Source organism: Heliangelus exortis, chromosome 3 (genome assembly GCF_036169615.1).
Source record: "Heliangelus exortis chromosome 3, bHelExo1.hap1, whole genome shotgun sequence".
In the NCBI taxonomy this organism is placed as follows: Eukaryota; Metazoa; Chordata; class Aves; order Apodiformes; family Trochilidae; genus Heliangelus; species Heliangelus exortis.
In genome coordinates, this window is record NC_092424.1 from 73,108,019 (window position 1) to 73,121,045 (window position 13,027).

At 35.4% G+C, this 13,027-nt stretch overlaps 1 protein-coding gene across 6 annotated transcripts in view; it reads right to left on the reverse strand.

Moving 5' to 3' along the window:
• Positions 1 to 2,812: 2,812 nt before the first annotated feature.
• GRIK2 (glutamate ionotropic receptor kainate type subunit 2) overlaps positions 2,813 to 13,027 on the reverse strand; it is a 365,605-nt gene continuing 355,390 nt past the window's right edge. For 5 of the 6 annotated variants that reach the window (XM_071741262.1, XM_071741261.1, XM_071741266.1 and 2 more), the window contains one exon: positions 12,570 to 12,876. In XM_071741262.1, coding sequence (XP_071597363.1) covers positions 12,619 to 12,876 — 258 coding nt within the window. In that variant the 3' untranslated portion in view covers positions 12,570 to 12,618. Of the gene's footprint in view, positions 6,511 to 12,569; positions 12,877 to 13,027 lie in introns of those variants that run through there. The other variant, XM_071741263.1, reaches the window with a different exon arrangement.

Consider the following 13,027-nt stretch of genomic DNA (forward strand, 5'->3'; position numbering starts at 1 on the left):
TCAATGATTCTCTGATTTTTTAAGTCTATGATTCTATAAGAGGTGCTTGCCCCTATGACAAGCCCACAGGTAACTTTTACTTACCACAAATGTGCAATCTTAACACAAACTTCAGAATGCAACAATGCATTAATGCATAGATGCACTTATCAGATATTTCTGTTGATTTATCTGAACCTAAATGAGTCAGACATTTAGCATGGTTAAAGAATAAAGAGAATGATATGGTTACCAGCACTGTGTGCATTATGTTGCTTCACAGCCAAGAGTCCACTTGTGGGAACCTGGCAAGGGACAGACTTTAATATAAATCCATCATAAGGTTGAACTTCTATCTAAATCACGACAAATCTGGTCTGTGGTCGATGATGTATGTAGCCTGAGGAACATTAAAAGCAGCTCAAACACTTGCTAGTCTTTAATATCTTCATGTAATTTTTCAGCTAAATTTAATACAGGCCTAAGTATCTAAGCAAACCTGCTACATTCGTGGCAAAGAAGGAACTCTAGGATTTTTCCATTATTTTTAGTTCATGCTTGATTTCCTAAATTGCTGGAAAAAACAATGCATATATTGTATGAAGAGGAAAGCATTTGATTGGCTCCCAGGATTCCTGACAGACATTTCTATGTGTAATTTCCAGTGCACACTTCAACATTCAGAAAAATAAAGTTCATCATTACAGAGTGTCATTCCTTAAAGAAGAAAAAGGTAAAAGGTAAAGCTAATATGGTTGTCTTCAAGATAAGATGCATCAATTGCTTCCTGTATTTAGCTACAGTTAGCATATTTCTGAAATTCCCACAATTCTATCATTGCAGCAGTCATCGAGTTACTGTGGTTGTATAGGAAAAAGAGAAAATATTTCTTCAGTTTTAATTACAATCAGCTTTCATAGAAATTTTCTGAAGGTGTCCATAAAATAATTAATGAAAAAAAATTGGCAAAGATTTTGATGAGAGGCTCATTGATCTAAATAGGCCGATAGTTGCCTGATATTCAACATTACAAATTGCTTAATCATAGCTTTTCCAAGATTAAATCTGTTTAAAGTTCTCTTTCACAAAGCTCGCTCTGCACATAACCCTTCATTTTATGTGTTAACCTACTTTTTCATATTTAATATAACTGATTTAATATTAAAACCTTTATAGAAGCTATGTGAACATGATGGTCTATAATCCTCTACCCTGACCATGCGGGGAAATTTCCAGTAACATGAGTCGATGTGATAAGTCCTTTGGGTTGGTTGTTATTGTTATTATTATTATTATATTATGTTGCTGTAGTGATTAGGATTTCAGGGAATGAGCTAAAGCAATATATTACTAGACTGGCAGTCAATCAGTTCACTATCACTTCAAACATCATTTAGAAGATCTACTTTTTTTTATTATTTATATAGCTCCATAGTTCATGGTGCTACATATAACAGACCAAAGACAGATTCCCTGCCCCCTAAGAGCTTACAGTCTAGGCAAATACAAGAACAACAGGAGGAGATAACACAGGCAGGGAACAGAGAGGGGCAGTAAATGAAAAAAAAAGACAGTTAGATTACAGTCACATGAAAAGCTAGTGTGTTTATCCTGGTGGATACAAACTGGGGAGATGAGGTGCTTGAGTAACTTTATTTTTAATTAAAACTACATTTTGTAGAAAAGCCAGAAGTTTTGAAAATAAACTTGGAAGTATCAGAGGTGCTTGTAGGAAGGCAGAGAGGCAAGACTGGAAAGGAAGAGGGCACTAACATATTTTAAGTTTGGAAAACGATGATCTTGGGTGTCAGATGAGTCAGTCTCAGTGGCCTTTTTTTTTTTCCCTACATATCTTTGAAAATATGACAAAAAATGAAATTACTCCTGCACAGCTAAACACAAGCTAGTTTCTTAGTTTTCTTTTAATATCTCGTCAGTACAAATTTGACTGAGTCCTTCGATATTTTATCAGTACACTTTTGGGAATGTATTGTAACTTGGTTCTTCTGAAATAGGAGTTTTGACGGTGCTTTCAAAGTAGTCAACATTTCCATCACCATATTTTGCAAATTTTGATGTGTTTGGAGACTCAGTGAACTTTTGTCTAAAGTACCATCAATAGTTTTCTACTGTTCTTAATATAATAATTAAAAAATAATTTCAAAAACAAGCAACAAAAACCAGTTTAAAGTTTTATCTTTTACCTCTTTGTATGCCATTATGTCTGCTCATGACCCCGTTTTCCTGAAAATATTTTGATTTTGTAGAATATCAGGGTATTTTTCCTACTTCTATTTGAGGCTTTGAATTTCAGAAGATATTTTTCTTCACAAATTATGTCTCTTCCGTTTTGAAATATTAACTGTTTGGTATCATAGGGCTAAATATTATATTTTGGGGTTTTTTGAAAGACTCTACAGATTAAACCAGGAGGGATTATTGCACAGAGCCTCAAGTAACATAAACATGAAATAAAAGATTCTTTAAAACCAATACTGAATTCTTCAAATGAAAGTTGGGATAGAAATTTCAGAAAGTAGTATCTCATACAAAACCTGCTACATACACCCTGGATACATTTGTACTTTTATTTTATGTAATAGGAGAACATTATGAAATTTCCTGCTGATGTCTATAGTTGTCCAAATCCTTGTTCACTGTAAAGCACCCCATACCTCTTTATTTCATCCAACTATTTGGCTCAGAATTTTCACTGCCAGTCCTTCAGAAATTACATTTATCAAAAAGCTAAGGGTTTTTTTGTAATTTGTTCTGTAACATCCATGTAGTTATCTACATTAAAAAAAAAAAAAGAAAACAGTAACAAAAAACAAACAAAACAAACAAAAAACCAAACCCAAAACTGTTCAGTTTTTACCTCCAATTGTCATCCACCAGCTAGCACCATATCTTCATTAGGGTGACATTCAAGGTCAGTCAGTGAGGCACCCATCATCCTGTCCTGGGAAATCAACAGACTAATTGAATCACAGAATCACAGAATCATCCGGGTTGGAAGGGACCTCTGAGATCACCAAGTCCAACCCTTAATCCACTACCACTGTGGTTACCAGACCATGGCACTGAGTGCCACATCAGTCTCTTCTTAAAAGCTTCAAGGAATGCAGAAATTGAGCTATTATATGAACCCACATAAAGCGGTTCTGTACAGATGCTAAATTTTCATGGGCCAAATGGATACTCACTTGATACCAGCTGGTGTAGTTCCTAGATTTTAACGACACCATAATATTTTAAAATACATGAGACTTTGAGACTAGCCATTCAGAGGCCTTTCAATATGAGGAAGTTTTCTTTAAAATTGAGGATTTCCATCACAGCAGTGAAGGGAAAATTAACCACTGGGATTTTTGGAGTATGAAACTACCAGCAATATTTTCTACTCTTTGGTGGCCAACTATTTGTTAGTCTTTTTTCCTTGAATGTCTTAATTTTTGTAGTAAAAATACAGAAATAATTACTAATGCAAAAAAAAGTAAAAGGATGAATTAATGTATGCTTTTTTAAAAAAAGCCATTATCATACCATGAATCTGTGGAGCCATGCATTTCTAGTCTTGATCTTAAACACAAAACTCCACTTACTTTGCATATTTCCCTTAATAGTAGAAGGCTCACATTTTCAGTGAAGTCTTAATTAAGCCACACAATTTCTGTGTTAGGTTTTTTGTTCCTTGGGGGACTTTGACCCAATAAAATATCCGGGACATATTCTACATTCACACTTACTTTGGCTCACATAAAGCTTAATGTGAATTAGTCATGCGTATCAAGGTGAGAATGGAATCCTGCTATTTCAACACCCTTAATGGAGAAAAGAAAGGTTGTGGTTTTGTTTTTTTTTTTAATATAATTCAGCATTTTATTACATGATTTTACAAATTTTATTGTAAATCATCAAATGCAATAGCCAATTTTTTTTTCCATTCCAAACCATCATAATTAAGATTTTTCACTGTGTTGTACGACAGTTGCTTTCTTCCCCTCTGTATTTATTTTAAAGAATTAACTTAAATATGTATTAATATATTCATTTTCAGAATCTTTCCTGAAGGTGTTTTCATATTATGTATACTTCAGTCAAAGATAACCTTTTTTTTTTTTTTTTTCTTAAATCACATAAACGGGGGTGAAACCTTCACAAATATAAGATAATTTGCTTTCTCAGTCCCTATTCACAATGAAAATGGCCAGCTCAATCTCTATGGAGATTTATGAGAACTGGGTAGTAGACACAAACCTCCCCCTTCTCCCAAATTTCATTAAATAATTTCTACAATTTGGATGATGTATATTATACTCCTGTGCTATAAAGATGATAATAAGATTAAATTAAAGCCCCAGTAAACAAATTTTCTCATTACTCGCCAGTGACTGATTATCTATGATCATGATAAAGTTGTTTTTTTTAAATTAGTCAAATTAATTTTACATAGAAAGACCATCTTTATAAACTTGTTTCATTGACATAACATTCCTACATAGCCCATCCTATACATTTTTTTGTAGAGATACAAATAAATTTACAGTAGATGGAGATGCAAGATTCAGCATCTATAGGGCAGTGTTGCAAAATGTTATGTCCAGGAACTCACCACAGGCAGTTCACATATATTTGCTTCTAAGCAGCTAAGAGCCAGACCCTGCAAAAACTCCTCACCATGTGCTGTGTTGGCTTTTCTCAGGGATCCAAGCAAATTCTCTGGCTGCACATTTAGTGGCAAGAGTAAAGCAGGACAGGGCTCTAAACTGAGGCTAAGTACCAGTACTGACACAAAGTACTGTACATATGTTGCTCAAATCACACAGCAAAACCAAAACAACTAAAACTGACATAATTTTAATGCTTTTTTTTTTTTTTTTCTTTTTTTTCTTTTTTAATTTTGTGCATTGGATTCAAACAGCAAACTGAGTGCACTTTAACTGTTATCACAATGTGGTCAAGAGGTCTGTGTCTTTTACCATTTACACACAATTGTTCATGACAGCATGTTATCAGCCTAGTGGAAACCAGGGGTGTAGTATGGTAAGCAGTGGTGGTAGTGCACCTAGTTTTAATATTACCTAACTTGAAAATATGTCTCTTCTAAGATTCCTTTTTCTTGATAAAAATAGTTTTCACCAAACGTTGGTGGTGCACACGCACTACCATTCATGCTTGGCATCACACCCCTGACAGAAACACATGTTCTTATTTTGTTGATAAAAAGTATTACAAAAATTTCCATACAAAAACTATTTTCATAGAAATCTTGCATTTCCACTAATAAACCTGAACATTTTTTTTTTTTTTGAAAGAAAAAAAAAACTGCTCAAGAATTTTTTTTTCATTTAGTACTGTGACTGTATTGAAAAATGCAGTCCTCCTCAAAGTTCTCCACATTCATTTCTTTTAGGTGACCCATCCCACTTCCACTATGAGCGAGAATTGCACAGGCTCCATTGAGTTCAATTAGTAGCAGGAACAAGGGTTTTGAAACCCATTCAGGCTAAAATGCAAGCCATCTACATGTGAAATACACTGCTTCCCTCCCCCCTCCCTCTTTTCACAACTAAAAAAAATGTAATTGCTTATATCTAAAGTTTTAAGATACATTCCTTTGTACTAAGGAAACTTTCATTCATCTAAAAATTGGGTCAAAATTATGGAATTTTCTGGTTGTTTTTGTAAATCAAAGTTCCAGCCCAGGTAAATTTAAGTTACTGATTTTTTAAAAATTATTTATTTACTTAGTTCAGTGACACAGACAGTCCAAAAAGCAGGTGAGCAACCTCATTTATCCTTCTGTTCATGGGATTCATTCTTCTTCACTTTAACATTTCTCCCATTCAGGAAGCTCGTATCCCCTGTCCAGATGGTAGTGTCAAGTCTACCAGCAGTTACTAACTCTTCTACGCTCGGAAGTTCAGAAGAACATATGGTTTCTCATTCCACTACAGTTCTGAGATATTACTATTACTAGACTCCTTCTGTGGTTAGTATCATCTCGGACATTTATCTTCCGTCTCCTGGCAACCGTTGAACTTCAAAAGGAACCTGTAATTTCTCACTGAGACTGCATTTGAAACCAGCCACAAAACTCACACGGCACATTCATTCACTCAGAATGGTGGAAACCCAGGACAAACAGTGTAACCCCGCATAACTTATTGATCCATGATGCTTGTGATTCGAGTCTGGCCATTGCAACTGCTGAGATCACAGAGTCTCGAGTTCATAGACACAGCGGCATGAGGTAACTCATTTTATTTTGCACATGTTGCATATTTCCACAGGAAACATTCTCGCAAGGTTGATTGGAAAAAAAGACGACAGTTTGTGCTTGGGGTATTTGGCTTCCCAGCTCTATGCCATGGTTTCTTTACCCGGCAACCTTCTGTCGTTAAATGTGTGCATGTTGATAACTTCTTCTGTTTTCACAATAACAGGGGCCTGTGGCTTGTGTTTTAATCGACGTTGACACTTCAGAGACATCCTTAGCTCCTCTACCATCGCACTACAGAAGGACCTCTGAAGAGGGAAATAAAGGAAGAAGAAGAAGACAAAAAAAAAAAAACACATTTGTAAGAAATGTCTAGCTGCAACGTCTAGAAATTGATTCACTATATTGGCACAGACTTGTCAGTCCTGAAATTTGTTTTGTCTCAGCCTGGAGCTCATAACAAATTCCTGTCTTTTAAATATGTATCACATAATAATTAAAATGACTTATCAAGCTGTGATGACTTAGTGAAAAAAAATCACCTTGTCTCTACAATTATTTAGCTGGCAGTTACTGACCATGGATGCAAGTGATGCATAAAAATATTTCAAACAGATGTTCTGTTAACATAGTTTAGCCTTAGAGGATAGTACCTGAATGTACTGTATTCAGTAATATCTCCTTGTCCGTATTTCAAAGTATTTCAGTTATGTATGATTTTTAAATAGCTGTTCCTCAACAAAACAACAAGCCTTAGTGTAGGAAGATTACCTAAACAAATGTTTGAATACTGTTAAAATGCTGTCTGAAAAAGACCATCTACGCTATTATTTCTAATATCTCTTGTATTTAAACATTTCTTCCACTATATTTCCTGGATTATATATTTGCAAAGAATATCCAGTTTCATTGAAGAATATATTATCATAAAGACAGATGTTTGGTGGGTTTTTTCCCATTTTGCACTGCAAGAAATTTGAAAAGTAAATAGAATCTCCCTTATTCCTTCAGCTGCCAGTAGTGTGCTGATCAATTAGCATCTCCTCAGTATGGCAACTGGAGCATGGAAAAAATAAAGAAGGAAGAAGAGTCTCAGTTTTGGGGTCTGTGAATTAGCACCTGTTACTCTATAGTTTAGCTTAAATGTTTTCCAGCTGACAGAGAAATGTATTAACTAAATAACACATCCCAGAGCCTGAGATGTTATGATAGGCCTATGGCAATCATTGTCACCCAAAGCAAATTTGAGGTTAAATCTAGCCCTTTGCATCTTGCTTTCTTAATAACTAATCTGCAGTCCAGGGAGGTGATCTGGAAAGAAAAAAAAAAACACCAAGCCAAACAAACAAACAAACAAACAAGAACAAAAATACAAAAAAAACCCCAAACAAACAAAAAACAAACAACCCCCCCCAAAAAACAACAACTGTAAATATCTCTTGATCATTGTTTGGTTTTATGTTTTTAGTGATAAATCATCCATTAATATATAATTGCCTAATTTTTCTCCTAAATCAAGAACCTTGCTTTATTTAAAAGTAATTACATTGCCATTATTCATACAAAAGAGGAGTTTGGAGATTAGATCTAGAAAATATTTAAGCACCTCACCCAAATTAGTTCTTTTGGAGCCTAAATAGAAACTCTGTTTATCAAAATCTGCATTCAGCTTCCAACCTCCAGGGCTGAAGCCACTCTGAGAGCAAAGCATGTATTTTTCCACATTAGAGTTTATAAGTTTGTCGTCTGGGCATAGTCAGTAGAAATTCTGCTAAATACACTGGTGCTTGGATTATTCCTGAATCCCATCAGAATTCATACTCAAGTTCTTCATGCTTAGGGTTATCAATTCAGTGTACTCTGAAAGGACCTAATCAAACACATTTCTCAACAGAAGTGGCTGTGGTTAAAGAAGGACATGTGACAGAAAACAAATTCCTCCTGTGCAGCCATTTATCAGCTGGAGCATTAGAGCTGAACGTGAGACACATCAGAGAGTGTCAACTCAAGTGTCTTTTGCAGGAGATTCAAGCTTCTCAGCAAAGGGTTGTGACTTGCTTGCAGTTTCCACCTACTGATCCTATTTGACTTTGCACAGAAGCAGCTGACAGAGGCAGAGCAAGAGGGAAGGAGAGAGGAAGAACATGGGCTGGATGATGGTTCTGTAGGTTACAGATTAGAGCACATGGTGGCAGAGGAAATGCTTGGCTGGTAGTTTGTGATGACTTCAATATTTTGGTGTAAAATTCTGTTTAGTGCAAAAGAGTGCAAACTTGAGTTGTCTCAGTCATAGGTTAGAACTGAGCCTGAATCCCTTAAATCCTGAACAAATGCCCTGTTCTGTAATCCTTTGCATGAATAGGGGAATAGGCAGGTGGGAAGAAAAGGGTAATGTTATTCTCACTGTGATATGTTTCCTTTCAAACATTGCCTTCTCCTGATGACTTTGAAACAAGAAATGATGCCTACTCAATTAATGACAGAAAGGGTTTAGCCACCTACACCTATGAAAGGTTTAAATTGAGAACCCAAAGGAGAGAGGTATTGTCTCTCTGATGCAGAGCCAAGCACAAGTCCTTCAGAGGATAAAATTCAAGACAAAATTTGTCATTTCTGGCTGGCTATATAGCATGTCTTGTGCAATGGAAACTCATTAGCAATCCCTTTTAAAAATGTTCCTGTCCACTGGATTGACATCCAAGGGAGAACTCAAGATTTCCTTGTGTGGAAACGCAGTGACTTAAATTTCTAATTGAATGGTCTGAGCTGTGATATGTCAGTTCATTAATATCTTTGCTTAGCATTGTGTGGGAAGAAGGAAACATGCAGATGTATTTTGAGAGAAAATAGCCAATTCTCTTAAGCTTTGTCTTTTTTTCAAGAAAGTGCTTTTGCTTAACATTAGAACTGCAGTTTTGACTATGAATCTGAAATTAGACCTGAAATCTTTTGAAAGGACAAGATTTAATTTAATATTCCCTAACGGGTCACAGGCTAAACTGCTAAGGCTTGCAAATCTTGGCATTTTCACTATGTGGGGAACCTAGTACATAACTTAGGAAATTCGTGGGGAATCCATTAAGAAGTTATGCTGCATCCTCAGTGCTACACCATCTCCAACCATTATAAGGCTCTCACCTCTGGAATCAAACACCTAACTGAAACATTCTGAGGAACAAAACCCTTCTAAATTTAAAAAAGGTGCACTAGCACTTAACACTTTAAAGTTTGTGTCCCTCGTTTGGTCTTTGTTTTTGTTATGCTTTGGTCTGTTTTTTGGCCAAGACATCTAACAAGAGTGCCAAAACAGAGTGAATCCTTTTCAAGATGCATCAATCCACCAAAAGCTTTTGCAAAGATCTGCAAAAGAGTATAAATTTTTAGGTAATATCAGTAGAAACAACTCTACAATCAATAGCCAAAAGGTAAGAAGATACATGTCTTTAATGCCAATGTTCTGTATCTTTCTGAAAATTAGATCTCAAAAAACTTGCCAACATATTTTATCTGATAACTTTACCTGGATCTGAAAACACAATAAATGAGAAATGGTGACAAGACTCACAGTCAACACAATTTTAAGAAAATTACTTTATCTAGAAATTTTTTTCATTCTATGTTTTCAAATTCTTTTGTATGATTTAAGTTAGTGGGAAATTAGCTGCATATATTGTCTTTAAAGTATGACTTACTTCATTTACCAAGTTTTTCATGTATTATATATATTTTAAAATATCAGGTGTCTGAAAAGGGTAGAGAGTATTATCTACAAGACAGTACCATTGCTTTGGCAACTGAGCACCAAATAAGAAATATTACATTTCACAAACTAAAATAGTCACTTATTTTAAAAAAAGATGAATTCAAGGCTATGTAAAACTTCATTACCTGGATCCTAACCTGGAAATACGAAGAAGAGTTTTTCCAGATATTGCCAAATCAGGTTAAAAAAAAATTACAAATTATTACTTTATATTATTGTAAATGGAAAATTCTTTTGTCTGATTTCAATCCCAATCTGTGTACAGTCTCCATTTTCTGTATAGACTATATTTCAGAATTGCTGTCCATCATTAAATTGAACACTTTTAGTATATATTACAAGACTCTTCACTTAGTTCAAATAAAATAGCCTTTTGCCCCTGACTTACCTTCCACACTGCAGGCATGTTATTAGAACATCAGTTATTGATTTTTCACCAGTGCTTACAAAATCATAGGTTGTCTTTTTTAGTGTTACCAGAAAGCAAGTGCTGCCTCCAAGTCATCTTGGATATAATCAAATAGTAGAAGAGTTGAAGGAAGGCACACAGTTTTCTAAATAATGCAGAGCAACTGTTCTGTTGCAGCAAACCAATCACTAAAAAGAATTTTAAAAAGAGCTGCAATTCTAACTGGGGGGTTTGAGTGTACAAAATAAAATTTTAATTGGAAATGTAGTTCTTAACCTTTCAACACACAGCAGTTTTGTAAAAGCTCGTCTCGTTAAGAAGAATAAAGAAGTAACTGAGACTTCTTTCATTCTTTGTTGCAGTTGACATCTCACAAGTCATGTAGAATCAATATAACAATTTTGTGAAATGTTACCACTGCTTACAATCTATCTAGTGAGCTTGTGCATGGCTTTGCTGAGAAAAAAAAAAACAAAACAAAAAAAACCCAACTTTTTTTGTATGTATGTATTAATATATAAGGTAGACAATATTTAAACTGTTTTCTTCATATTGATTTATAGGAATTTAGGAAGGCATTAGAAATCATATTAGCAATTTTTAGACACAGAGTTATGAGACTATCATGACAGATTTTGCTTTTGAGCAGCCTAAAAAAGAGCATTAATAAGGCATGAATGGTATGCCCACACCACCCCATATTCTGATCTAAGTGAATAACATCCATTGCATTTTTTTTTTCATTGCAGTCTAGAATTTATTTTTTTTTTCCTCTTTGGTACAGTTAATATAAAGCTGTCTGCCAACATTCAATAAAAACCTATAATATATACTCAGAAGTCCATTACTTCCTGTCTTGTGTAAAGACTTGTTTAGTTTTCTTAAAGTAGTAGCAGCAGTAATCCTGCATTGTCTTGTTTGGATCAGTGTTCTAGCAACAAGTAGGATATATCAATCAAACTGGTTTTCATCTTGAAGTGAGCTGAGAGTGAATGCACAGCCCCACCTTGACCCTCCCTTCTAATCAGTTTCTGCTTCCATATGCCACCCCTCCAGGGATTTTTAATGTGTATATGGAAAACTTGTCAATTTTAAATACCCTAGACAGAAACATGAATCCTAGAAAAATGTTGACTTAGGATCACAAAGACACAAAAGGAAAATAACCTCAGATGGAGAGACATAACATTTCACTGTAGTTGAAGCATTGCAGCATTGCCATTAAAAAACAAAACAAACCAACCAAGCAAAAAAGCATTCTTGCAAAGATCAGATTTTTAGGTTGCTTAGTTATCAACCTAGTCTTATACATAATGGTTACTTGCAGGTTGTACACATATAGATGTGCATATATATATATATGTATATATATATATTTATGCATAATTTGGTTACATGAAAAATATTTTGCCACAAACTTTTCTAATGTACCTTTTCAGCTCATAGCAAGTAAAATGCAAAAGTGCACTGCAGACTAAGTTCACATCAATAACCTGAACACATCACCAATATATTCTCAATTTCAGACTTAGCAATTATTGCTATTTTTTGGTACAAGTAGAATAAGCAGTCATTTTAGGCATTTATTTGCAGTCCAAAAGGTATGAGAGAGTTCATCTCCTACTCAAAGAGAAACAATAATATGAAACAAAATAAAAATTTTAATCCCATAAATTAAGCCTCGCTTCCATCATCTTCAAAGTCAAGAACAGTAGAGCTGCAGACACCTTGCTGAAGCATGAGATGCTTCACCCTGTAACTGAACTGAATCCTGATTGTTTCAAAGACTTTTCTAGCTATTTTATGGAGATGCTCAAGAAGAATCTGAGAGGACTGTCCCTTTCTGTAACAAAACAACACTGAAATTGTCTTCCATGGGCTGAAGTGCTCACTGAGTTTTAGAATTATGTGGTGAATTTAGACAACATACAGGACCTCACTGCAGGCCACTTATAGCACAGGTTGTTAGTGTCTCCCTGCCAGACAATAAGATCCCAGCTTGCCTTAAATAAGTATCAATTTGTGTCACCAAAAAAAAAAGAAAAACAAACCAAAAAACATTCAGCCATGCTCAAATTCAAAAATACATTTCCTGATGAAATGAAATGAACTCTGGTGGATGATGGAGACTTCTGGTAAAGGAACTCTAAGTCCATTAAAAGTCTTCTGAAACTATTAAACCTTGTTTACAGCCTCTGCAGCCTGACAGATACACTGATTCCTGGGGCTGATTGGGAACTCCTATCAGTGAGGGGAGCTTTTCCAAAGGTGGCTTTGTTCAGCTCTGCCAGCATCCCACTGAGCACAATGTTTTGCTGACTCACCTGTGGACCTAGGCTGGGGCAGATGGGATTGCACTTGTGTGGTTCCACTCTTTCCTCTCAGAGAAATCCCAGAGGATGGCATAGGGCAATTGCTCATCAGCCCCGAGGGCTCTCTCTCATGCAGGATTCCACAAGGTTTCATCCTGTCATCTCTCCTTTCAACATGTATATGAGGCCACTGAGGAAATAATGAAATAATTTGGGCTGTGGTGTCATCAGCAGGCAGATGATACACAGTCCTACTCTCTTGTCAGACCAGGATGGTGCAGACATTTTCTGCTTCCAGTGCCTGGCTGAAATAAGGGTGTGATGGCAGCTTAATCCCAGGG